The sequence below is a fragment of the Rutilus rutilus genome (genome assembly GCF_951802725.1).
Source record: "Rutilus rutilus genome assembly, chromosome: 10".
In the NCBI taxonomy this organism is placed as follows: Eukaryota; Metazoa; Chordata; class Actinopteri; order Cypriniformes; family Leuciscidae; genus Rutilus; species Rutilus rutilus.
In genome coordinates, this window is record NC_140215.1 from 19465927 (window position 1) to 19491749 (window position 25823).

General features: G+C 35.8%; 2 protein-coding genes across 2 annotated transcripts; one reads left to right on the forward strand and one right to left on the reverse strand.

Moving 5' to 3' along the window:
- Positions 1 to 743: 743 nt before the first annotated feature.
- esyt3 (extended synaptotagmin-like protein 3) lies at positions 744 to 12356 on the forward strand. The gene is made up of 23 exons (XM_084420882.1): positions 744 to 1310; positions 2204 to 2245; positions 2386 to 2520; positions 2638 to 2714; positions 2803 to 2872; positions 3712 to 3801; positions 3903 to 3958; positions 4795 to 4915; positions 5021 to 5197; positions 6279 to 6361; positions 6453 to 6501; positions 6642 to 6731; positions 6916 to 6978; positions 7087 to 7146; positions 8504 to 8575; positions 8692 to 8778; positions 8937 to 9086; positions 10196 to 10569; positions 10803 to 10901; positions 11003 to 11134; positions 11214 to 11319; positions 11426 to 11475; positions 11604 to 12356. Exons 1-23 carry the CDS (start codon positions 990 to 992, stop codon positions 11641 to 11643), a joined length of 2544 nt encoding a protein of 847 aa, XP_084277008.1. The 5' UTR covers positions 744 to 989; the 3' UTR covers positions 11644 to 12356.
- parp14rs1 (poly(ADP-ribose) polymerase family member 14-related sequence 1) lies at positions 12340 to 25814 on the reverse strand. The gene is made up of 17 exons (XM_084420881.1): positions 25598 to 25814; positions 25232 to 25335; positions 25121 to 25151; positions 19755 to 20009; positions 19380 to 19607; positions 17032 to 19295; positions 16604 to 16837; positions 16304 to 16525; positions 16105 to 16183; positions 15803 to 15949; positions 15581 to 15643; positions 15236 to 15412; positions 14651 to 14860; positions 13802 to 14458; positions 13482 to 13624; positions 13038 to 13212; positions 12340 to 12937 (listed from the first exon to the last, which is right to left on the reverse strand). Exons 1-17 carry the CDS (start codon positions 25776 to 25778, stop codon positions 12657 to 12659), a joined length of 5451 nt encoding a protein of 1816 aa, XP_084277007.1. The 5' UTR covers positions 25779 to 25814; the 3' UTR covers positions 12340 to 12656.
- Between the last annotated feature and the right edge of the window lie 9 nt (positions 25815 to 25823).

The following is a 25823-nucleotide window of genomic DNA, read 5'->3' on the forward strand; positions in this document are numbered from 1 at the left end:
AGCCTAGTTGGGTTCTTAAAAAAAAAAATGAAAAACATGAAAAGTAATGTAGCCTACAACAACAACTTAAAGTTTAATTAATATTTATTATTTAAAACCTTAGGGACACTTTGAAATCTTGACAAATCAAATATGTTTCATTTAGGCTAGTAAATAGTTCTCATTTGTTAAAACGGTAACACTTTACATAAGATCCCATTAGTTAACTAGGCTACTATAACAGCAATATAGCCACTTGTTATGGTATTAATTAATGAAAATACAACTAGTTTATGTTGACAGCCTGATGTAGACAAATAAATAAATAAACAAACAAAAAAGTGCACATAAATATGAACAATAAAGTTTATATGAAACTTTAAAATGCTGGAATGTTTTAATTAAAGAGACAATACAAAGTTTAAGCTATTATAATCTGTCCTTTAAACTAATGGTGATTCTTCTTCTGTTGTTGTTGTTGTTGTTAATTTCTTAATCATGTTTCTTTAAAATACTGGTTCAGTACAAAATATATAGCATAAATCTCGACCGCGCACTCTTTATCAGCTAATGATGTTCTCTCCGCACTTCCACGAACAGACGATTTTACATTTTCATTCGTTTTGGTTTCGAGGCAGATCCTGTTTGTCAACTTACTACATGAACGAGTTTGTACTTTTTCTCACACAGAAAAGGGAGGAATTTAGGCGTGTCTACTTAGAATCCATGCCAGGTAAAAACCCTAATGAATGGGAAACACGGAAGTTGACAAAAACTGACAGAGAGCCTCCACAATCTCAGTTGGAGATCGCGACTGTCACCTGTGATGATGCTGAGCGCGTCTCGGTAAATGTTCTGTTTACAGCCTCGATCTGATGGTTGGATTTGATCTCAAACAGCCTGTAAAACCGACGTCTGTTCAGCGATCGATCGACAGGCGATGATGATGTGAATTCAGACGCTGATCGCTACTTCAGACGTTTAAATAAGAATCAGGCTCCACAGTCACAATGAGTGCTCCAGTCACCGAGGGTCAAGAGCCCTCCACCTCTGCTGGAAATCCACAGGGACTCAGTGTAAAGGATGTCAATCAGATGATCATGGAGTTCATGATGTTCATGATGAAGGCGATTGTCCTGTGCTATCCCGTGTACCTGACCGGCTCGCTTGGATTCAGCATCAGCTGGATTCTTCTGAGCATTCTGATGTGGACAATGTGGAAAAACAACCGCAGGTGGAAAGATCAGAGGATCGATACAGCCATTGACTTTTTGGAAAACGAGAAGGACGTGATCAGCACTGAACTCAAGTCCACGAACATGCCAGCTTGGGTGGGTGGTCTTCTTGACATTTTTACTGTCCTGGGATAATACTAATTTAAGTGCAGCGTGCAAAATATAAATGTGTGAGTTGATACTGAACATGCAAACTAATGTTGGTGGGTAAATATGTACTGTATTTGTGTATTAGCCTACTGCTTAGTATCCAAACAATACTAGATGGTATTAAACTGTCAAAGGTGTGGCTTCGTGTTGTGTTGCTTTGGGAACATCACACACAAAGATGCCAGCTTGAGCTTTTTAATTAAAATACCCAGCCCTTCATACTTTAAAACAAGAAACTGACACACCCTAAAGTTGAAATAAATAAATGCATTGGGTTATGACGTAGAACCATTTAAAGTTTCACATTAAAGGGTATAGTTCACCTATAAAAAAGAAAAAAAGAAGAGACGTGAGGCTGTCAGATATCTGAGGAGTGTTAGTGACAACATAAATCAATTGTGACAAAATTTTCATTTTGGGATGAACTATCTCTACCCTATGTAACAAAAATAGTCAGCCTGTCTCAGGTTGTCAGGCTGCTCACAGCGTGAAATTACACACCTGATCTTTACTGTTGATTTTGACATAAAAAAAATTACAATTCACACATATCCATGATACCATATAAAATGAAATCGAAAATACCTGACTGAAGGTCTAAAAACCTGGTGTTTTCTGTTTAAATAGCCCATCTGAACATCATAAAGTTATTCATGAATATTGATCCTTTCACAAGAAAAAGAAATAGTTAAGTGGGCATACAAACTTTTTAGGAATGATTCCTAATGAACCAAAAGGAAAACCGGAGAAAATGAATTCATATTTAAACATCTTGAAACAACTTGATCTTGAAACTGAAAGTGTCCAATTATTATGTTCCTTATTCTTTGCCCTGATAGATTGATTTTGCAGATGTTGAGAAGGCTTCTTGGATTAACAAGGTAAGATTTATGCTGCAGAAGTTAATTTGCCTTTTGACATATTTTTGCAGACATAAATGTGTCTGCCTGTGGGAGTTTAGATTACTATTTCATTATTTCTGCCTTAAATACATGTCTCTAAATGTGCTTGTTTGTTGTAGATTCTTCAGCAGGCATGGCCGTTCTTTGGCATGTACATGGAGAAGCTTCTCATTGAAAACATTCAGCCAGCCGTAAGATTATCCAGCAACCATCTGAAGACCTTCACCTTTACTAAAGTTAACATGGGACAGAAGGTATAATTCCACAATCTGAGGCTCTGTGTCCTTAACTGCGAATAGACCGTGATACCCCACTACTATAACTATTTTAGCAATCATTATAGAGTTTACAACAGTGTATTTACGTTTCAGGCTCCAACTGTTACATGGGTACGAGCGTACACACATGAGCTGGAAACAAGAGAGGTCATCCTTGACCTCAACATTGTGTAAGCTGTGACTTTAAATGTCATTTTGATTCTGTATTATGCTAACCCACGTATGATTGCGATAATGTGTGGTTTAATTCTACTGTAGTTACGATGCTGATGTGGACATTGATGCAGATGTTAAACCAGCCATCAAAGTAGGAGTCAAAGGGTTTCAGGTTAGTGAAGGAATGTAATGAATGTTAAAACGAAAACTTGAATTTAATAGTTATAGATAGGGTTTTTTTCAGTTGATGTTCAAACGTTGACTTTCAGTCAGGCGAGGTCATATTTGTGACATACACACCATTCAAAAGTTTGGAGTCAGATACCTTTTTTTTCTTATCTTTTTATAGTCTCTTATTCTCACCAACGCTGCATTTTTTTTATCAAATATACAGTAATATTATTGTGAAATTTAATTATGGTAAACAAAAAAATCTCTTTTACTAGAATTTAAAATGTAATATATTCGTGTAATGGCAAAGCTGAATTTTCAGCATCATTACTGCAGTCTTCAGTGACACATGATCCTTCAGAAATCATTCTTATAATATGCTGATTTGCTGATCAAAAAACATTTATTATTGTTATCAGCAATGATGTAAACAGTTGCTACATTTTTTCGAGGAAACAGTGATAAATTTTTCTCAGAAGACTTTAAAGAATAGAAAGTTTAAAAGAACAGCATTTATTTAAAAATAGAAATGTATTGTAACATTATAAATGTCTTTACTGTCACTTTTGATCGATTAAATGCATCCTTGTTGAATAAAATGATTCATTTCCTTTAAAAAAATCTTACTGACCACAAACTTTTGAATAATAGTGTACAGGAGTTTCCTGCAGAACCCTCAGCCACAATGTTCCAAAAAATGTATTATATGTGTCCATATGTTTGCTTATCATCATTTGAGAGTATTTACAGGAAATGTACCAACATCTAGGAGAGTCCCCACGGCAAAAGTTAATGTATAAAAGTATGAAAATGTGTGAACGAGTTTATTTTTTCCTTCAGCTTCAGGGGATGCTACGTGTAATTCTCGAGCCTCTGATTGGCCAGGCACCCCTTGTAGGTGGAGTCACCATGTTTTTCATTCGCCGACCCGTGAGTATGGATATTGCAAGCAATTGGCATGCTCAAAGTAAAAAAATAAAAGTGTCATGAGTTCATTAGCAAAACATGAACATTTTAAATGACATTTCCAGGCTCTGCAAGTCAATTGGACTGGAATGACTAACCTTTTGGATGGTCCAGGGCTAAGGTACGGTCACAGATTTGAGTAGTTTTGATTGTCACTCAATAATATGTGTGTAGAACCTTAAAATGTTGAAATGTCCATGTGCATTTGTTGTGAAAATCTGTCAAAATATATATATATTTTTTTTTACTTGACAGTTCTCGATACACATGTTATCTTAGAAGTATTGAAGTATTATTATTGCATTATTTCATATGCACTTTGTTAGTTAGGGTTAGGGTTAGGGTTAGATTGTGTCCTTAAATTGTGTATATACATTGTATTATCAAGCAGTTAACCCTGTAATAAGCATGAGCAACTCAGTCACATTAAAGCTGGAGTAGGTAAACATAAATGAAAAAAAAAAAAACAGTAAACTAGCTGGCCACCTACACTCATCTTCAAAACTGCTTCAGGACATGGAATGTTGTCATGCGAGTTTATATATAGACGATTGTGTATAGCCTGAAAGCCTCCAGTGTGTGGAGGGATAAATAGGACAGGTAGTAATAATAAGGATTAAAGGTGTCCTTTTTCCAAAAAAATGTAAATATAAGATTACTGATTACCTTATTGTGCTCTTTGTTCCTAGTCTGCCATCATTTTATATATAACACATAACATGCTGTCTCAAAACACAATTTTTCATTATTTAGTACAAATTGGAAAAATAATGTTATTTCTGCTAACTGTTAACTCATTAATCTCTATAACAATCAGGGATAAACCCATATATCCTGCAACCCAGGACAGATTTTACCTGGGTGTAAGACTCTTGCAGTCATTGAGTAATCCAGGCATATTTAATTGATATGTAGTCTTCCTCAACATCTAAATCTGAATCTCAATTTACTCTTTAGTCATATGTCAGAATCAGCCATTGTGGACATCATCGCCTCTCTCATGGTTCTGCCCAATCGGATGTGCATCCCTTTGATTGACCAAGTCAAGGTTGACCAAATGAAATTTCCTCTTCCTCGGGTAAGACTGGGAATGATCGTTTTCCATTACCAAAATCAGTCAAAAAGCTTTTTATGTGTTTGTTTTCAAACTGGAGAATAATTTACACCATGTGAACATCTTTAGGGTGTTGTACGGGTCCACGTTTTGGAGGCCCGGGATCTTGTAGCAAAGGACACGCACTTGATGGGACTAGTAAAGGGCAAGTCAGATCCATATACTGTGCTGAGGGTCGGGAACAAGCAATTCAAAACAAAGACCATCAAAGAAAATTTGAATCCACGCTGGAATGAAGTTTACGAGGTAATTATTATGAGCGGTCCTTAATCTATCTGTATAATATTCAAGGTCCATTCCACTGAATGGGTGTCATGTGCTTGTTGTAACTCTTTCAAGTAAAACAACATTTTTTAAATCGTTTTAAAAACTGAATCTAATAACACATATATTTAACCATTCAAAATATGTATGGGTCCATCTCAGGTAATGTTGTTTCATTTTTTACAAGGGTTTTAATTGGAAGATGGATGCATTTTTCTCAGTCCTGTTTCCAAAACTCGTGTCTTTTAAAAAGAATGTTTAAAAAAATGTCAACTAATTCTTTTTTTTTAAACATCAAGGAGATGTTTGTTTTAAAGAAATTGTTAACTTGTGCTGTTCTAAAAAATATTTTTGTCCTTTTAAAGGCAACTCAAGCCTCACGTCAACTCAATTTTTTTTTAATAATGCAATTTATTAAACAATGGGATGAATGATGGACTAAACAATTTAAAAAAAATAGTGGTTTAACTTTATTTTATTAATTAATAAAAAAAAAAAACGATTTAGTCACAGGAATAAAAATTGGGTAACAGGAATATGTGTCCATATGTGTATACAGGTTTGACTACGCTTGTGAGGTGTTAATGTGAGCCGCACCTTACTGGTAAAAAGGCTTATAAATCGGCCAAATCATGTTTCTAATTAAATTTGGTGTTTTGAACAGGTTTCTGTGAGGGTTATGATATTTTGTTTTGTTTTTTTAAAGAAAAAATTATAAGCACAGATGGGATATGGAGGCACACAACAATGCAAAAGAAAAAAGATTTCTGAACGATGTTAATCATATTTCATGTTAAAATGTAGTAATAAAGTGGGGGCAGGTAACATGCTATTTTTGCAGCGGTTTAAGTAGTTAATAATTCATGTTTTAAATGATATATTTTACATTTGCTGTTAGATTAAAGTGCAGGACACTTAGTGTAATAATTTGTTTTTATTTTAGAGTTAATTTTCATGCATATTTGTACATGTAATGTCCTGGGGACAGAAATGGAACCCACAAGTCATTTCAGATGGGAAATAGGAAATGCAAAGAGATCTCATTAATATTTGATTTCAATAGTTTGTCATTCATGAAGCTCCTGGACAGGAGTTGGAAGTGGAACTTTATGACGAAGACACAGACGCTGATGACTTTTTGGGCAGGTAATGATGATTATGCTATTATAGATGCTCATCATCATTATTTTACCTATTTTATGTGATTGAGTGTGAGATGTTGGATTGTCTGCCACAGGTTCAGTTTGGATTGCGGAGATGTGAGAAAAGACCGAGAGATAGATGAGGTGAGCTTTAGAAAGATCAGAATCATAATGCTCCTTTACTGATAGTTGATTGGAATGAGAACAAGAAAAAAAATGATATACTTCTCTGAACATTGACAAAAAAAGTATTAAAATATACAAGTTGTGACTTTGATTTGCAGTGGTACACTCTGGAGGACACTGAGAGTGGTCAGATACATATGAAATTGCAGTGGTTTTCCTTGCTCACAAACCCAGAACTGCTGAAGGAGGTAAGCTTGTATTTATTGCATTTATAATAGTTACCTTGATGTATTGATTTAGATACTGCGGCAGATGGTTAAAATATGTGCCGTGATTTAAGTGTGTTATATCGAAAGAATCAAACTGTGTCTGGGTCAAATTTAAGGTTCTTTTCATATGTTGTCTTCTTATTTGATTATTTTCACCGTTCAGACCAGTGATGGGCTCGCTTGTGCCATGCTGGCAGTATATCTAGATAGTGCCTCCAATCTGCCTGTGAGTATACTTGTACAATGAGAGCACTTCTAAAAGACTGCCAGCCTATTATAACAAACACAGCACGTGAAAACAATTGATATTTTCTTCCATTTTCTTTGACTTCAGAAAGAACAACATGAATTCACCCATAATGAGAAGCATGGAAAGCAACCCAAAGTGTCTCGGGTAAGAAATTGCCTCAACTCCTTTATTATACACAGTTTGCAGTCATTTCTTCATTTCTTCAAAACCATAATTTCATTGTCCCTGACTTTATGGGGGAATAATCTACTTTTAAGCTTCTCAGAATCAATCCAGACACAGCTTACATGAGTAAATGAACAAACTTTTCAGACAGGCTTAATGCAATAATGAAAATGTTGTCATCATTTACTCACCCTTGTGTTGTTACATACCTCTATGTTGTTATGTCAGTGGAAGACAAATAGAGGTTAAAAAATATATATAAAAAAATAAACCTATGGTTTATTGTGTCCAGCTCCCAAAAGGTTCCATAAAATTACACCATAAACAGTATAAAAATACCATATCAAGCCAAATGATAGGTTTGTGCGAGGAACAAACTGAAATTAAAATTCACCATTAATAAAAAGATGAGTAAATGATAACCACATTTTCTATTCTTTTAAGCCTTTCTGAAAAGTTTGTCTGTTAGGCTTACTCGTGAACAAGGTGATTTTTTTTTTCTTTTTTTTTTTCTGTTTGGTAGGTCAGAATGCTAGATGTCTAGGTATTTGACTCTTATTCCTTCTCATGTGTTTGGAATGCAGCCTCCTGCCGTCTTGTACTGAATAGAGAGCATTCCAGAGATTATATCATATCGTTTTAACTGTGAGCATGATAAAGTCGAGGTGTAGGTTTTCATTTCTGCTTCTGCTTGTAATGACCTGTTCATCTGGTTTCTACCAGTGGCTCAGCTATGAAAATGATCAAGTTAACCACATACACATCATGCAAATCAAAAGGTGAAACGTAAGGACTTTTTCATGATGTGAGTTTCATAATCATAATAGCACCTCATTGTCAGTGGATTACAAACCTATTATTTTGACATTCGGCTGGATTTTTTTTTTTTTATATATAGTAGAGTAATCTACTGGTCAGGACATTTTCCTGCACACATTCTCTGAATTTTTTCTTCTGTCAAAAAAAACAAAAAACTTTTTTTTCAGATACCAGAACTGGTTTTAGCATGATGTGGTTTTTAATGCACCACTTGCTTTCATCTATAAGCTGTATTCCAATCAGGAGGTTTTTTTTTTTGTCTCACTGAAGACGTTTTTACACTAATGAGCGTAATCGTTTGTCTATCACCTGACTTAGTCACTACCTGACTTAAATGAAAATCTGTGCTAGATTTGTAAAAAATCTGAAACAACTGGAAAGTTTAAGAAAAAAAACATGGGAAATCATTGATGGAAAAAGCTTGGGAACCATATCTAAGGGTTACTTGGAATATACATCATCAAAATGTGTATTTCCCTAAATGAGATTTATTTACTGTGTCCATTTTTAATTTCAGCTCACCAGAAGAACTAATGATCCCAACTCATATGTGGAGTTTTCCATTGCTCAGCAAAGTCAAAAAAGCAAGGTATTTAACTTATTTGGAATATAATTCTAATGCCAATCCCCTTCAGCTTTTCCTCTTTTTTTTTACATAGTGTATCAGATATTTAGAAGCTGCAGTGTTTGTATTTGTTTTGACAGATTGTGTATGCCACAAAAGACCCGACTTATGATGAATGCTTCACATTCTTTGTGCACAGTGTGAAAAACCAAGTGTTGAATATTGAGGTAAACCAGGTCTTAAAATAATCTATTTTACAACGGACTGAGTTTTTCTTGTTCTTCCATACAAAGGCTTGATAAATATAACAAACATCAGAAATTGATATCATTATTATGTAATGTATAGAAAATAAATCTATATTTTGATTTTTATGTGACCTCAGGTAAAGGAACACCAGAAGAAATCCTCATTGGGCAAACTCACTCTGCCATTGGTCCGGCTGCTCAATGTTTCTGACATGGCAATGGACCAGCGTTTTCAGCTTGAGCGCTCCGGAGCCAATAGCCAGATCAAGATGAAAGCTGTTCTCAGGGTGAGTGATTGAACTAAAGCAGCGTTTTTTTTGTTTGTTTGTTTTTTCAGCACCTTTTTATTTTGCAAGCCCCAAACACAGTAGCCTACTAAAACTTAAAATCAAACATTTAAAAGTAGTATTATTTATTATATTGGTTACACTTAACAGTAAGGTTAAATATGTTAACATTAGTTCAAGTATTAGGTATCACAAACTAACAATGGACTTTACATTATTTATTAATCTAGGTTAATATTAAAAATTTCAACATTACAATTTGTAAAAATTACATAATATACAGTACTTTTAAAGGATATGAATTAATAAGGAACTAATAAGTATGTATTAAGTATGAATTAATAAGTATGTATTTATTAATTATTATTAAATTAGATTCACAAATTAATTTAAATGAAGTTTTATGTAACAAAGTTCGGGAGGAGCATGTTCAGGTAATCATCCAATCAGCACAAGAAATAGCCAGTATAAATAAAGCCTTCCCTTACCTCCTGTCTCATGACAAATTTCTCAGCATCCCGCCACCACCCCATCACCTCACATTCGGCTGGGTCTGCTCATAGATACCTATGATCTATACATTCATAGGGGGGAGTACTCTGGGGTCGGGCTGAATTCCGAGCTCGGAGCCCTCCCCCCGGACAGCAAGCCAAATACGCATTATAATATTACATCAGATTTCATTAACATGTGAACTCGTGAAATGGTTGAATGAATGAATTTATTTAAATTGTTGTTCAGTGTTACATAATGGACTAAGTTTAATAAATTGAAAAACAAATTGAACGTGTTACCATTATATTTGTTATTCAGTTCCTACAATACATTGTGGTTGGCACAAACAATGTTTATCTTTGTTGCAAGTGAACCAGTATTGGTTCCTTTTTTATGTTATATATATATATATATATATGTGTGTGTGTATATGTAAATGAGAGGAGAATTAAACATTTTGGTTGGAGTCTCCCTCTAAAGAAAGGATTTGATGTAAATATAGTTCTATTGTATATATGTTTTATTGTAGCCTATATTAAGACATAAATTAATAATGAATATAATATTTGCTGGTAAATATTTAACAATGACTTCACACCCTTCGCTTCAATTAGATCCTTGCATTGGAGAAACGGGAACCAAAGGTTGTCACTCCACCAGCTCAGGAAACTCGCCCTGAGCCTCCAACTCCAGTTCCAGTTCAGCCCGTACAGAGCAACCTGAAAGAAAAAGTGCCCGTTTCATCTATCCCGCTCTCCAGAACACAGACTGTTCCTGCCCCTATGCCATCTACAGTCGGCTCCTCTAATGAACTGCAAGCGGATTATCCCCCCTACCGACGAAGCACTTTCGTGGGCACAGAGGCGCTGCATTCGAGCCTGTCCACCCCCAGTCAAATGCGTCGCTACGATTCCCAGAGCCTGTTGTCAGAGAACTCAATAGCTTCTTCTCGCTTTGATCTAACAGACACTAGTGTCCCTTATCCTGAGTATGTAATATGGTGACACTTACATTGATTTATTGATTTATATTGCGCTTAATACAATACAGATATGAAGCAATGTTATGAAGCAAACTCAGTTTAACTATAAAGCAGTACAGTGTCTTTATTTAGCTCAAGTCAGTTCAGTGTTGATTCAGTTCAGTTCAATAACAGTTCAAATGTTTTGTTCTACAAAAATCTTCAAACTTTCACCAATGAGTTTATATGTTAATTCAAAGGGCCATCTTGAATCATCAGGGCAGCTTTGGGCAGATCCAACTCACATTGCGTTATGCCACCTTAAGGAAGCGGCTCATCGTGATGGTCAACAGCTGCAAGTGAGATGCCTATGTCTCTTTTTTTAATATATACCTTCTAATTATTTACCACACAGCTGAAAGAATCATAAAAACTATTATCCTTCTTCATGACTCCTTAGGGATCTGTTTTCCTGCAGCGAGAACGGCTCTGATATTTACGTCCGCATGTATCTGCTGCCTGATCTGACGTGGAAACACCGCAAGCGCACCCCAGTTAAAAAGAAAACTGTGAACCCTGTCTTCAATGAGATGTTAGAGCCATTTTTCACTTCTTGAAAACCAAGTATTTTCATTGTTTGAAAAGATCTCTAAAATAACTCTTCATCTCAGATTTGAGTTTGCCGTGACACCGGAAGAAGCAAGAACCAGAAAGTTGGATGTTGCAGTAAAAAACAATAAAATGCTTCACAAAAGGGAGCGAAAGGAGATTGGAATGGTAAGTAGACAAAGAACGTGGATTGACATGAATATATGAGGCAGCGATAGAATAAAAGCATTATCAGGATGTTGAGATTAAAAATGTTATTTATATTTCCCAAAAGGTTTTGATTGATATGTCTGAAATAGATCTAAACATGGGCTCCACAGAATGGTAAGGACAGCAAATGTGGTCAAGTAAATTTGTTGTGGCATTAACTTTTACCGCACAGAATTGTTTTACTAATATGGTTTAAGCATACAGATGGTTTGTGTTTATGTATAATTTTTTCTCTCAAACAGGTATGAACTCTCTCTCCCCGGGCTAAAGAAGACAAACTAGCAGAACAGAGGTCAACTAGTCGCAAAATAACTTAGAAAATGATTTATTTATCTTATAATTTTATCTTGTACCCATTGCTGAGAGATGAGACAGACTGCGCACTTTGACACTGACTTTAAAGGTGATTTGAATACATAATTCCTAATTCTACACAATATTTCCTCTTTATTGCTTATGTTGACCATACGCCATTCTGTAGGATACGATTTTATACATTATCTATTTTCACATTTATACTTCGAGCTTCATGCATTTGCAGTCTTTTTTATGTGATACAGTGATTCTTGGCATGGCTTTGTCTTTTTCCTTCTTCAAAGTCTTCAAGTCTTCAAAACAGGTTTATAATTTTCTTAATGCTGTTAACAATACTTGTTCATTAACATTTTTTATATAAATATCAGTATGAACTCATGAAATGGTAGCAAAACTTCTTGAATTCCTGAATATAGAGACAAATCTAGCATCTTAAAGCATGAAGTATTATTTTTGGTTGTTACAATGGAATTCAAGATTCCTAAGATCTATTTTTACAACAATATGTCTTTCTGCACTAATAAGAAATATAATTGTATTGATTTATTGATATATTTGTAATTAAGATGTGGAAGAGCAATATATGTGGATTGTGCCTATACACTTTTTTTGAATGTCAAAAGTATCAGCTGTATATGGGTGTAAGAAATTACAATAAAACAATTTGAAGTTTTGAAGTTCTTTATTTGCAGTGCAGTTTGTATAAATGTGCCTGCATATTTGTTTGTGCATGTTTAGTGGAAATATCACCAGAATTAAAAAAAATAAAAAAATAATTTTGTAAACATTTTACAGCAGAAACAGAAAAGAATTCATTATAAGGCACATGCATTTCCCGTCATTAAAGCCCTTTTAAGTTTTAATGATTCAGTAAGGAACATTACGGGAACTACGGTTTCGTTTAAAAATCTTCTCCCTGATTGTATCTGATGTGATCAAGCCCTCAGTCTCACTGTGTAAAATGAGTGATCTTTAAATGACTAAGTGAAAGTGATTAAATATTCAGGATAAGCATTATCATCACGAAATACCACAAAAATGGTCGGAGCAGCAGGGTTGTCCACAACTGTGTCGAACAGGTCACAGTTGGCATTTTTTGCAGGTGGCACAATCATCCCACCTGCTCCTTTAGTGAAGTCTCCCGTAAGGACTCTGCAGAGGTACATGTGCTTATGTCCCTGAGTATTAGGCACTGAGTATGTGTTGTTACAAGAGTAGCTTGCATTAAGTGCAAAGTATGTGCCTTTTCCATATGCTGCAGCTGTAACAGGAAAAATTAAGAGATGAAAAATACATATATACACCACTTCAATTAGAATGATGGAATGCAAATATTCTAATGCCTGTAGTAAATGATTTACCATTTTGTCCTGCATAACTGCGATTAAATCCACTCTTATTGATGTGATTGATAGTCTGCTCACTGGTTCCATGAAAGAGTCTTTTCTCATTGTTTTGATGACCATTCTTTTTTTCCATGACACTTTTGTTATTCTGGTAGTTCTTCCACATGCCAGGATTCTGGATTCGTTCAATCTATAATAAAAAAATAAAAAAACAGGCGTAAAAAACAAGACAAGACAAGAATCCCATAATGAATACAAGTATAAAATTGAGTTGTCTGTGAAGTTGTCATGTGTTTATTTCCTTGTCATTTACAATTTATTGCACTGCCTTTCTAATTCAAAAATTAGATCCACCTACACCCATTCTAAGAATTCTATCTTTAACTGGGGTTGGAATCCTATAAAATTGAATGAGCTGTTCATAAAACACTAAAAACAATACAATAAAATGAAATGCACCTTCAAGACTTTGTTGTTTGGACATGTGGCCTGAAAGCGCCCCGATACGTCTGTGTATTCTGTGCTGGTCGGTTGCAAATTAAACTTTTGGTACAACTCATTAGGTGCCAAGGCATCCCAATGCTGTGGAATACTTTCAGTAGCTGGAGAAAAATAACAACTTATTTAAAATTAGTTCTAGTGCCATTAGACAAATCATATCCAATTCACATCTTTTATTTATGATAAGATAATTTACACATTTATTCACTTTAATTGAGTTTTTATATATGTATTATTTTCATTTTTCGTATTGATAAATGATACTACACAGCAAATACCTTTCAGTCTGTCAATGCGTTGGATGTTCATCTTGTTTCCTCCAGTGGTGCTCACCGCAGGACCCTCAGGCAGTTTGACCTGGTACGTTTGGCCTTGGAAGCAAATTCTGATGTCTGGAGCTTGGCTGCTGAGGGCCTTTTCCAACTCCAAATTTGTACGTTGATCAAAACTTTTATATTGCCCACCTTGTTCATACTGCCAATCCACAAGTTCACTTGTGTAATCCATTTCTTTTTTGAGTATCTCATCCTCTTTGGCTGTTTTGAGCATTTCTTGGATTTCCTGAGTGGCTTTTAGAACATCTCGGCTGAGACCTTGTACTGTGAGTGTGGCCTGTCCTGAGGTCCCTTCTGAACCCTTATTGGCTTTGTAGTCTAACCTTATAGTCACATTCATAGTGCTTTGCAGCTCCTGGATTCGCTGTTGGTCTTTGTCTGAAAAGGTAAGTATGGCTGTGTCTGTGATAGACTGAAACACTTGTTCCTTAGTGATCATGTCCTCTAAGAAATCCTTTGTTTTGTCCACTTCTGCTTGCGATGGTCCACAGATAGAAAAAAACACTGGATTTACTTGCACGCCTTCAATAACAAAGTCTTTGCCACCATGTTGTTTCATTTCTTTCTCCCAAGATCCACTGAAGAGGGATTTAGCATATGCTGCAACATACACAAAGTTGGAATGCAGAAATCGGTCAGGTCGCGTTTGATATCTTTGTTGTGCATGACCTTATTAAAATGCATTTCTAAACTACACTGTTTTATGAATTAAAATTGTAATGTTTTAAAGGTTAATCAGAAAATTACATGTTCTATGAAATTAGGTTGAAGTGAAAGTGATGAGATTCATACTTTTGATTTTTGACCATGTACTCTCTTTCTCTTGTTTGGCAGGTCCAGTTTCTCGATACTGCATGCTTTTGAGGAATTCAGGAAGCATGGGGGCCTGGAACACAACCAATCTGACCAGCTTGAGAGTGGACTGGGGAGTTTTTCCTATCATGTCCAACACACCATCCATCATGGAGTCTGCTACTTGACCTGGAGACAACCCCGCTTGTCCTGAGAAAAAGAAAGCAATGTGACTATGAACCATGTCCATGTTTTTAGCGAAAGTTATGAACATAAAAAACATTGTACAGATTTGGGCTGCCAAAGTTAATGCAAGATAAAAAAAAGGTTATCACCAGTTCACCACTTATGGAATTTGAGAAAATAAATTAAATGTATTGTACAAATAATAAATACAAATATATAAAAAAAAACAAAAACAAACAAGTGATGTGGAAAAATAAATTAACAAAAAAAATATATATAATACAGGTATATTACTTATAGAAATTGTATTCATATGCTCTCTTTATATTTAAGGACAGTCATTGTGTGACTTATATCAATATCACTTTCCCTCTCATCTGTTCTTTTTCCTGTTCTCACCTGTGCCAATAGCTGGGAATGCAATGGAGGTTAACTTTTCCTTGGCACACATTTCCAGGGCCTTTTTAACATGTTTTTGGATCATAATAGCATTGCTTTGTGCTGAAATGTGGATGATCCTTTTACACTGTAAATTCCCCGCTTGAGTCATTATCAGTCCACTGTTAGTCTTGGCCGCTGGAAAAACACATGAACCAGAATTATAAATCTGCTCTGTTCTGTGTGCTAAACTGTGTAAAATTTCAGGACATGTGAAAAGATTATTAAAAAGTATGATTTAATATGTCATTTATTTATTACTTAATTCTTATTAAAATATTTTAGGAATTAAAACATGCTTCTTACCAAGCTGCTGGCACTCAGCTTCTACATTTGGACCGGCCTTATCCATAATAGCCTTTGAGACACCTTGACAGTTTGAGATAAAAGTTTGTTTTATTTAAATCTCATTCATTCCTATCTTATAAAATTAAGCAACAAGCAATTAAAGGCAAAGTGCTTGAAAAGTCATTAGTAAGGTATAACAACATTATCAGCCTTCTACTAACTCAGAATTAGTAACTTTACCTGATTTCAGTGTGAACTCTTTATTGCTGGAGTTCACAATGACATCAGTTTGCTCTGTAGTAATATCACCATTCAGGACCTGAAGTGTTATTCCTCCCACTTTAGTCTCATGAATCCCAGATTTTGTTGTGACCTTTGAGAAGGGGCCTGTGATTTCATTGTAAAATAAAACAGAACTAAATAATAATGGAAAGATATCACATCAAGGGGAACTGACTTCATACATCCACTAAAAATTACATTGAGACCAATTCATTATAGGTTATAGGTCATTTGTATATGAAAATTGAAGTTTTGGGCACCTGTGCTCAGCGGCTGTGTGGGGTTACTTGCTGAGGCAGATTGGCCCATAAACCTTTTGCTGAACTCATCTGTGAATGCCTGTTGTGAATGACATATAGTATTACTGGGGTCAAAACAACATTATTATTATACTAAGTGTCAAAAATTTTGACTAAATGGATCTAAAAAAAGGCTGATATGAGATCATATGTCAGATACCTGAATGGTTTGGGTATCTTTGGGGTGAAGAGCAAATACCACTTCCTTCACGTGCTTTGAACTTCTTTTACTGCTAAACTTGAAGGCCGAGTCCAGCATTGTGCAGACCACCAGTGGCTTTGGAAATCCCAGGTTTCCTGTGCCAATGGCAGAGAAAACAATGGAGCTCTGCTGACGCTGCTCTGCCTGACCCAAACACTTATCCACGATATCCTCCAGCATCTGCTCAAAGAGAATAAAAAAGTCATCAAAAGCATCAGATTTGAAATACTAATCTCTAAATCAACCAATGAGTATTACCTTCTGCTCGTTCCCTTGTCCCTGATTCCAGTGTGGTACAACTGCATGGAACACCAGTTTGTTCTTCAGGTTTGCACCAGCTGTTTCAAAGACTGCTCCAATGTTTGCAGAGCCTGTGACTTGCTGATTGAGCAGAACCTGAAGCTGTGGACCAGCTGCTTTGAGAAGGGCAATTGAAATAGCTCCTACACCAAGATTCAGGTCACTGCTGAGAGTGTTCACAACAACATCCATCTGTACAAAAAAAGAGCAGTTATATACAAATGATTAGTTTGCACATGCACCAGCATTCACTTAAGAACAGGACCTTCTTAAAAAATAAAAAAATAAATCTCTACACATTTTGATATTTCAAATACAAAAATGCACTTCAGAAAAAAGCAATACACCAAACAATATTATGCATAATTTGTAAATATTGAACTCACTGTTGTATCCTCAATGTTTCCTTTCATTAATGTGATAGTTAAGCCTTCTTTTGTCTGAAAACTTTGTGATGCCCCTTGAAAGAGCGCAGTTATCTGGTGTTGGCTTGGAGAAGAGCTTGCTTGGTTTTGCTGCTGGCTGCTTGAACTGCTTCCAGCTGTTATGATTTGGGTAGGTGAACTGACCCCATAAATTTTCTTCACAGCAGCTTCTAAAGCTTGAACAGTTTTATCATTATTATCAACTAGGTGAATCTTCCTCAGTGCAATGTCCCCTTCAACAAAATCACAGAAGTCTTTTATAGCTTTCACAATGGTACATGCACAAAAGTCCAGAGGGAAACCAAATACACCAGAGCTAATGGCTGGGATTGCCAACGACTGGAAGCTTTCTTGATCTGCCAGATTCAGACTCTTCTTCACAGCTTTCTTCAAGAGCTTTTCGGACTCCTGAGGTTTTGAAGGATTATATTGTGGTCCTATTGCTAAGATGACATGCTTGCATCGCAGCCGTCCTCCAGCATCGAGGAGAACTGCATCACCTGTTGTCAACTTCCGTCTTTTGACAAGCTGGTCGCAGTCATTCTGAAGTTTAGGACCAGCAGCAACTGAGAGTGCTTTTGCTAAACCTCCATCCAGTAGGAGGGTCTCTTTGCATGCACCGACCACTGCATCCGCTTGAAATGAACACATGTCAGCTTTGTTTACTGTAATTTCAATTCCATCATGTGATTTATATTGATAAGCAGGCTTTACAATCTGTGGTTGAACATTGTCATGTGGGTGGTCATTCTCGTCTATTAATTGGACCAAACAATTATTAGTTGTCTTGGCCATTGTCACACACACTGCCTCTTTCTCCTTGAAGAACTTCTTTGCCCCTGGTTTAACTATTTTCATGGTGCAGTGATGCACAGATGCAAGCAAGTCCTCAAATACAGGCACACACTCAGAGACATAAACCTTTGGGCCACTGATCATGATGGTTTCATCTTTGAAGACCACATTCACTTTACCTTTCACCTTTTCAAGCCAATCCTGCTTTTTGTGATCCTTGATGAATGTGACAACGGTCTTGTGAGCCTTCAGAGTTTTCTCAACGTGTGAGTTTTTCTGAACAAAATCATTTAACTCTTGTTCAACATCCTTGATAGACTCTACAAAACCAGAAACCACCACCTGGTTGATGGATGTCTGTACTGTAACATCTTTAACATTGTTTTTTATTTGAGAGACAAGGTCTTGCCAATCTGGTCTTGTTAGAACACTGGGATCTTCTACGTTGAAGCTCAAATGATCCAGATCTGTCTGCAGTCGATTCTCACCAACATCCAAATCATTGTCTGTTTTTCCAACAAGCAAAACTCTCTTTCCATCAGATTCTAATGCTACATTGATTCCTTTGTTAAAAAACAAAACTTTGGACATTTCCTCAAGATCCTTCTTGTGTAGAAAATCTAAAACAGATTGGTGGAGCTCAGTTGGTTTACGAATTAAATTAAGAACAGCCTCCAGTATCTTGTTCTTTGTTTCCAGCATCTCATCTTTTAGACCATAAAGAGTTAACTTTTGGCTGTGTGCATGGTATGTTATGTCCATTTCTGGAAATTTGTCTCGAGTTTGCTGCTCCAAACCATCACAGAGAAGAAGCTTGTAAATGGATGGAGTCATATTTATTTCATCAGTCTCACTACCCTTCTCCCTTTGTATTTTTTGGGTGACTCTCTGAACAGTTTCTCTCAGAATTCCCTCAATCCTGTCCACATCTTCTTTCAGTCCGGCTACAGCTATTGTTCCTTCATCTGTGTAAGGAACCAGTGTGACTGCCTCTCCCACCACTGCATTTTGAATTTCAGACTGTATCTCTGTCCATGCATCCTTCTGAATGTGGAGCTCAGTGGATTTAAATTTAGACATTGCCACTGAGAACCCAGAGAGAGCTTTTTCTGTCCATGTTTTAATGAGTTTTCTTGTCTGCCCGCCTCGGTTAAGTAAGGATGATGAAGGACTGATCTTCACTGCTATGGATTGAAAATCCATCTCACAAAAATGACTGGACATAGCTTGGGTGACTAAACCCAGAGATTTTTGGTTTTCCTTAAAGTGGTGCCATATAGTCTTATCAATCTTCTCAGTAAATTCCTCTGGAAGTCTCAGAGTGGGTCTATCTTTACCATATAGAGCTGTTTGTAGTGTTTTGTAGTATGGCAGTACTCTGAAAGGCTGCTTTTTAATCTGATGTTGATGGTTGATGACTGTTTGCACATCTGAAAAAGCACACATTGTATAGTTTATGCATATGTCAAAATTCAATTCAATAAACACATTTTTATTGTAACCACTTCATGTACCTTCAGGATTTGTAAAAGTGATTATTGCTGACTGATCCGTTTCCATTGTAACCCCATCATCCTCTACTTCTCCAAATTTTTCAAAATAGAGTATGAGGTAGTCTAAGTTTGTGTTCGGAGGTAAGCCTTCAGCTTTCACCGTTGATGTCATCTCAAGTAATCGGAATTTTATGTTTTTCCTCTTAATAATTCCATTGCTTGGGCAGGATATAATGAAGTTTTTTGCATCTATATGGAACAAAATATAAGTAACAGGAAATGTGGGTTAGGGGCAAGGAAATCAACACTCAGAACCCCCCCCCCCCCCCCCCCCCCTTTCCAGCTAGTATTTTGCATGTACATCTGAAGAGTATGGGAACACAACCCAAGACTTACCCTTGCTATAAGAAAAGGTTACCACAGCACAATTGCTCTCTGGTATCATTTCAATGCTGAAGTCATTAGACTCGGCAGAAGATCCTTTCAGCACATTTTCCACCAGCATTGTCAGAAACTCTTGACCGCTGTTTTGGATGTTTTCAATTACAGCTGATCTATGGGTTGTATCTTCTTCTTTTTTCTCAGGTGGCTCAACCTTCTCTTCTTCATCTTTTTCTTCTTCTTCTTCTTCTTCTTCACTGTGTGGTTCACCTGAAAATAAAAACATCATTCATCTGAAAAGTTTCACACAGTGTCTACAATGGTGGTGAGTGGAACACAACAAAAGACAATAGAATCCATTATAATCAATGATGCTGTCTACATTGGATGCAATGTGGTGCAACATATCTCATCCCCCGTTCTATTTCTGATGTACTCCAAGCACCTATGCCATTTCTGACACAAAGAACAATTGGATTTGCAATAGTTGCTTTGTCACGTCTGGTGTAGACAGACTGCAACTTCTTGTTGCAGCACTGTGCGTGCTACACAGTGTTAGTTGTGCTGATACAAATATATTTGGATTACTTATATTTAAATTAACTTTTAACGATTTCTAAAGATAACATTTATTACGCTTGGTATCCTTTTTGTGCTAGGGTATCGTGCAAATGACCATGCTAAAGCTGAATAAAATTATTCAGTATAGTATACTTTTCCCTTTTTTGTCCACGGCCATAGAATACTTGATATCAGATTTTCCTAATATGAATGGTCAGAAAACAGCAAACCCCATTCTCTGAACCAAATTCTCTGTTAAACCTTAAACAAGTTCAGGCAGTTTAACTCTGAACACATTCTCACTCACAAAAACACATAGCCTATCGCACTGTGATACACGTGTGTTGCAAAACGCTAAACAAGGCAGGCAAGGCAAAAGTTTAACACAACTACAATACAATTGTCATCGTTTATACACAACGACTCAAAATTGTTCACACTTATTTCTAATGATGTGATCAAACCAACTGTACAAAATAAGCCAGTTCAGAGTGTACAGGTGCACTGAATGTTGATACGAATAATAGATGGAAACACTCTGAAACGGAGAGGAGGAAGAGTATGTGTAAGAGGTGGTGGAAAAGGAGGAAAAGGATGAGGACAAGAAAGAGCAAGGTGTGGACAGTGTTGTCAAGGCTGGAACTGGCACACCAGGGTTTTTCCCTTTGCCTGGCAAGGCACCAGGAAACATTATTGCCTGTAATGTGGACAAAGTCCTCAGGCTGGACCCAACATGAAGACGTGATGCTGAGGCAGAATGAATCTCTCACTAACTTTGATTTTGCAGTTGCACTTTTGAGTGTACTGTAACATGCTTTTCATTTAGAGTTTTTTTATTTTTTTATTACCTTTTTGGCTTTTGCAGTTGGACTACTATATTTTACAATATGCAAGTGCTGAATATACAGATATTCAGAACTATACAATATTCAGTACAAAATACTATACTTGCAGTGCATACAGTATACAATCTATTCACCTTACTACTGTAAGCTGCGATTACTAAACTTTTTTTAAGTAATTGCAAAATTAATTTACTGTGTTACAATATACTTTTTTTTCTGTAACTGCATGCTTTGGATGCTGTGTTCTCCATTTTTTGATGTAGTGTCAAATGAATGATCTGTAGTGTTTATATTTTGACTGGCTATGTATGATCTGAAAGCATTGTTTGATTTTGAGCACAAATATGATGTTTTATTATTATTACAGTTTTTTTTCAATTGCTTACACACTAAAATTAAAACTTTCCAACAATTAGCAAAACCTTACACTCACGGAGCAAAACACCGGCCTAGATTTGCACGATTGTAAGCACATGGTCAGCTTCATACTTTTTGCAAAACATTACACACAGTGATTTGCAAAACACTAAACACACTTGTATACATTTGACAGAAATTTATCATGATGTAATTTCCTTGCAATTTCAAAGCAAAGGCTTTCAAATGAACACACCCATGAACCAATTGGTTAAGCACAGCCACCAAGAGTGCACACACACTGGTGCTTAATTGTAGACACACCAATCAGGTTTACGCACTATAAAAAGGCAACAGGTGAGTTCACCTGTCTTCAACAAAAATGGATGGTGCCAGAGGAAGAGGGAGAGTGCGGATGAGAGGGGGAATCCGGAGAGAACAAGGTGGAGGAAGAAAAAGGGGAAGGGGAAGAGGAAGAGGGAGAGGGAGAGGGAGAGGGAAGACAACCAAATCCGTGTAACGAAATTCGTTTTCGGAAACAATTGTGGACCATATAATAAACCATGGACTAATACTGAGGGAGGTGAATTTGTCACTCCAAAACATTATTCCCACGTTGTCTTGCAAATGAAAACATAGCCTGTGATGTTGACAAGGCCCTGTGGCCAGATCCAGCTAGGCGGAGAGATGTTAAGGCTTTTTTTTTTCTTTTTTTTTTGGTACTGAACTGGATTTGTATTTTTATGTAACAGTATTACTGTAAGCTTACAGTACAAGGGTATGTTCTGTAATACTGTATGAAAACTGGAAAATGTTTTGTTATGAATGTTTTGTTGAAATGTTCAGTATTGGCTGACTTGAGTACATGAAAATAAATAAATATTTTCATTAGTCTGCACAATTGGTATCATGTGATGTTTACACTCTCTCTATGTAAATGCTAAAAGTGTTTTAGGTTGAGCACAGGAGTGTTTAACTGATTCAAACAGAATTAGACCATATGATGGTTGTGTTTATATTATGACAACAAAATAAGGTTTTATAAGACATTGTATAGTTTCGACGAAAGTGTTCCATTTTGCAAATGATCTGAGGTGTTGTGTTACTTTGGTGTAGTGTTGTGCTAATTGTGTGAAGGGGTTTGAAAAACCGGGCCCTGTTTTCAAAATTGTCCTTAAGCAATTGGAAAAACTGTATTATTATTATTATTATTATTATTATTTTGCCAGAAGAGTCAGATATTCTCTGAATGTAGTTTGATGATTTGGTATTGTGTTTAAGGTTTTCAGAAAGTGGGTGATGGTTTCAAGAAATGTGTTTTAGTAATTCAGAAAAACTGTAATATATAGGGTACAATGAGGCTAAAGGTGCACCAAGGTAAAATGTGCAATGCATTTGATTTTAAACTCTAAATCACTACATGGCACAAAAGCTTGCCGCAGAACTTTCCTAACCAGCTGCATTTCACAATGCAAGTGGAAATGTGGCTGATCCTTGATGCAATCGCGGGCCGCAGTGCAAAGTTGATTCTGAGCTAATTGATCTAATATTTAGTATTTTATAAATTGTTGCAGATTTCAACAGCACATGAAAATCGATTCAATTATTGTCTTGTTAATGATTTTCAGTTTTGTTAAAGGTAATTAAATCAACACTATTTAATAGCTGAAGAATATGTAAAAGTATGGTATTTGAGGTAAAAAAAAATGAGGCTAAAGATAATAAATAATAAATAGCTGGTTGCATGACATGGTTAGATATAGATAAATATGAAACCATCATATTTAAAAATATGATATTAATCATATCATTCAGTTTCCTGTGTTAGGTCATTGGTGCTTCTCAATCAGCTCCTTAGTTCAGTAGTTGGGACACTGATCATTATTATAATTATTTAATTATATTCCAGCATAAACATACATCCCTAGACAGGTAATATTGAAAAAAAATCTAGCAAACATTTATAATATATTTATGGTTGAAATGTTGCATGTATATGTAACAAGCAAAGTATTTATAATGTACTTTAAATGACATTAAAACATAATATCAACAAGATATCAGTTCTGTTGTTCATAAATACCAGTGCCCGAATTCATGAACACGATATACTGATTCACGACCTCGGAAGCTATAGGGAGCCTTTGTCCCTGTTCATTAGTTGCAGCCTTTCGTTTGAGGAACACCCCCTGTGTGTAATGTGTATATAGCCCCCTTTTTTTTTTGTTCCTTGTCCATTATCGTCTGCTTGCTGGATGTTTTGTTCGTGTTTTTGAGAAGTTCTGAGATACCTGAGTATTTTGTTATTTTGATTTTGTTATTAATAAAGACTATGCTCAGCATATATCCTCCTCTTTTATCCTTTGCCTCAACCACGCCCTGAAAATCATATAATAAAATATCACATTTATTGTAACTACTGTAAAGCCATATTACATTTTCATGGAATCTCCTTCAACGCTTTCAGAATATTTAGGTTTAAGTATTTTTTTCTGTGTTTTTAAAATGAACATTTTACTGACAGTTTATTTGTTAAAAATACATTTCCTTTATTTATTCAGATAAACAGAAAATAGTACAAACTTTCCTGAAGTGATTGTTTTGAACAAATATTATGCAAAACATTACTTGAGCTAAAGTATTTGTATCATTACTACTTATCATTACTTGTATCATTAATATATATATATATGTATATATATATATATGCGCATGTATGTACACACACACATATATATATATGAAGAGTTCAGAAGCAAAAGCCTCTAAGTGCCATCTGAAATTTTCTTCTAGAATGATCATTTTTATCAAGCTCGTATATTTAAGTTCAGTAATTTCACTTAAATGACAACTAATAGGTCATTTTCATTGCCATTTAAGTGAAATTACTGTAGAGAACTGTGTTTAGCACTTTGCAAAAAGTTTGTTTTACAAATGCAAACTGAGTGTAAGGCATATTTAATGTGCTTGCAGTTTTGCAGATTTGGTCTGAATATTAGGCATATGAGTTTCGCTAAGTGGACCTTAAGTACCACTTTTAGTGTGAAAGCATTTTTTTAAAAACTGTAATATTACTGTAATATTGTTGTAGTATTCATCTTATTGCAGGGCTAATTCTATTGAAGGTATGCTGTAGTGGGCAATGTTTTTTTGTTTTGTTTTTTCAGCGGAAATTTTAAAACTGTATACAGGTGAGGTAAGATAATAAAATTTCAACTCAATAAGGTTCACTCCAAATTATGAACAAACGTTTTCCATTAACGTTCACAAAAATGGTAGCACACACACAAAAAACAAAACATTTACATGTTATTGCTACTTGTTTCAGAATGTAAAGAGAACAATCAAAAGTAAAGTTCCCATAATGTTTGCAAAATTATTAAATAGAACGTTCCTATAATGCTGTCTGTTTGAACAACCAGGGAAAAAAATGTTTCGAATTTTTAGAAAACACTCAGAAATAACGTTTTCATAACTTAATTTATCTTAATAAGAAGCCAAACGTTCTTAGAATAAATGTTTGTTAGCTGGGACACATGTGGAAGAAAGTGTTCATGCTGGCATGACCAGCAGAGGGGAGCAGAACAGCGTTTATTCTGAAGTATATAAGGGACTTACCCGTGATTGTGCTGACCGAAGAGGTTGATTCCTAGAAAACAAAGTTTAGCTTTTACTCCAAGTCAAAGTATTAGCCGTTCACGTTACTCACTTGTGATATTGAATACTCACATGAGGAACTGAAGCGTCTGATGACGGAAGACTCACAGTGATTTTCACTGTTTTTTGACCAATCTTGAGCTCATGCGTTTGTTTGTTCAGAACCCGCTGTCTCACTGATCCAAACATAAGAACATAAATGAGTGAACAAACACTTTATTTTCATTTGCATTACGCAAAAAGAAAAAGAAAAAAAGAAAAAAAAGATTGGTTTCGTTTCTTGGTCCCCTCCCACAGTAGGCTAACTCTACAACATATTTCGATAGGCCTTATCGATAACTATGAGACTTATAATATTAACGCATCACTTTACGATTTATGAATGTAACAGTGATTCAGAATTCTTAGGGAGTTTAGGTACGCTTAGGTTAACTTTACCTTCCTCTGTTTTGAATCGAACAGTTGCTGTTTGTCCGTCAGAAACGCCGTATTCCACCTCACAGTCGCCTCCGTCGGATTTCTTACTCTGGAAATAGATGATAAGTTTATTTTTTAGTTTGGGAGTGTTGGGGTCCCACTGGCCCTCCACGCAGAGAGCGTATGGGAACTCTCCAGCCATGTCCGTCTGTCCTGTGACTGATGTGTTTGTCGAACCCAGTGTAAA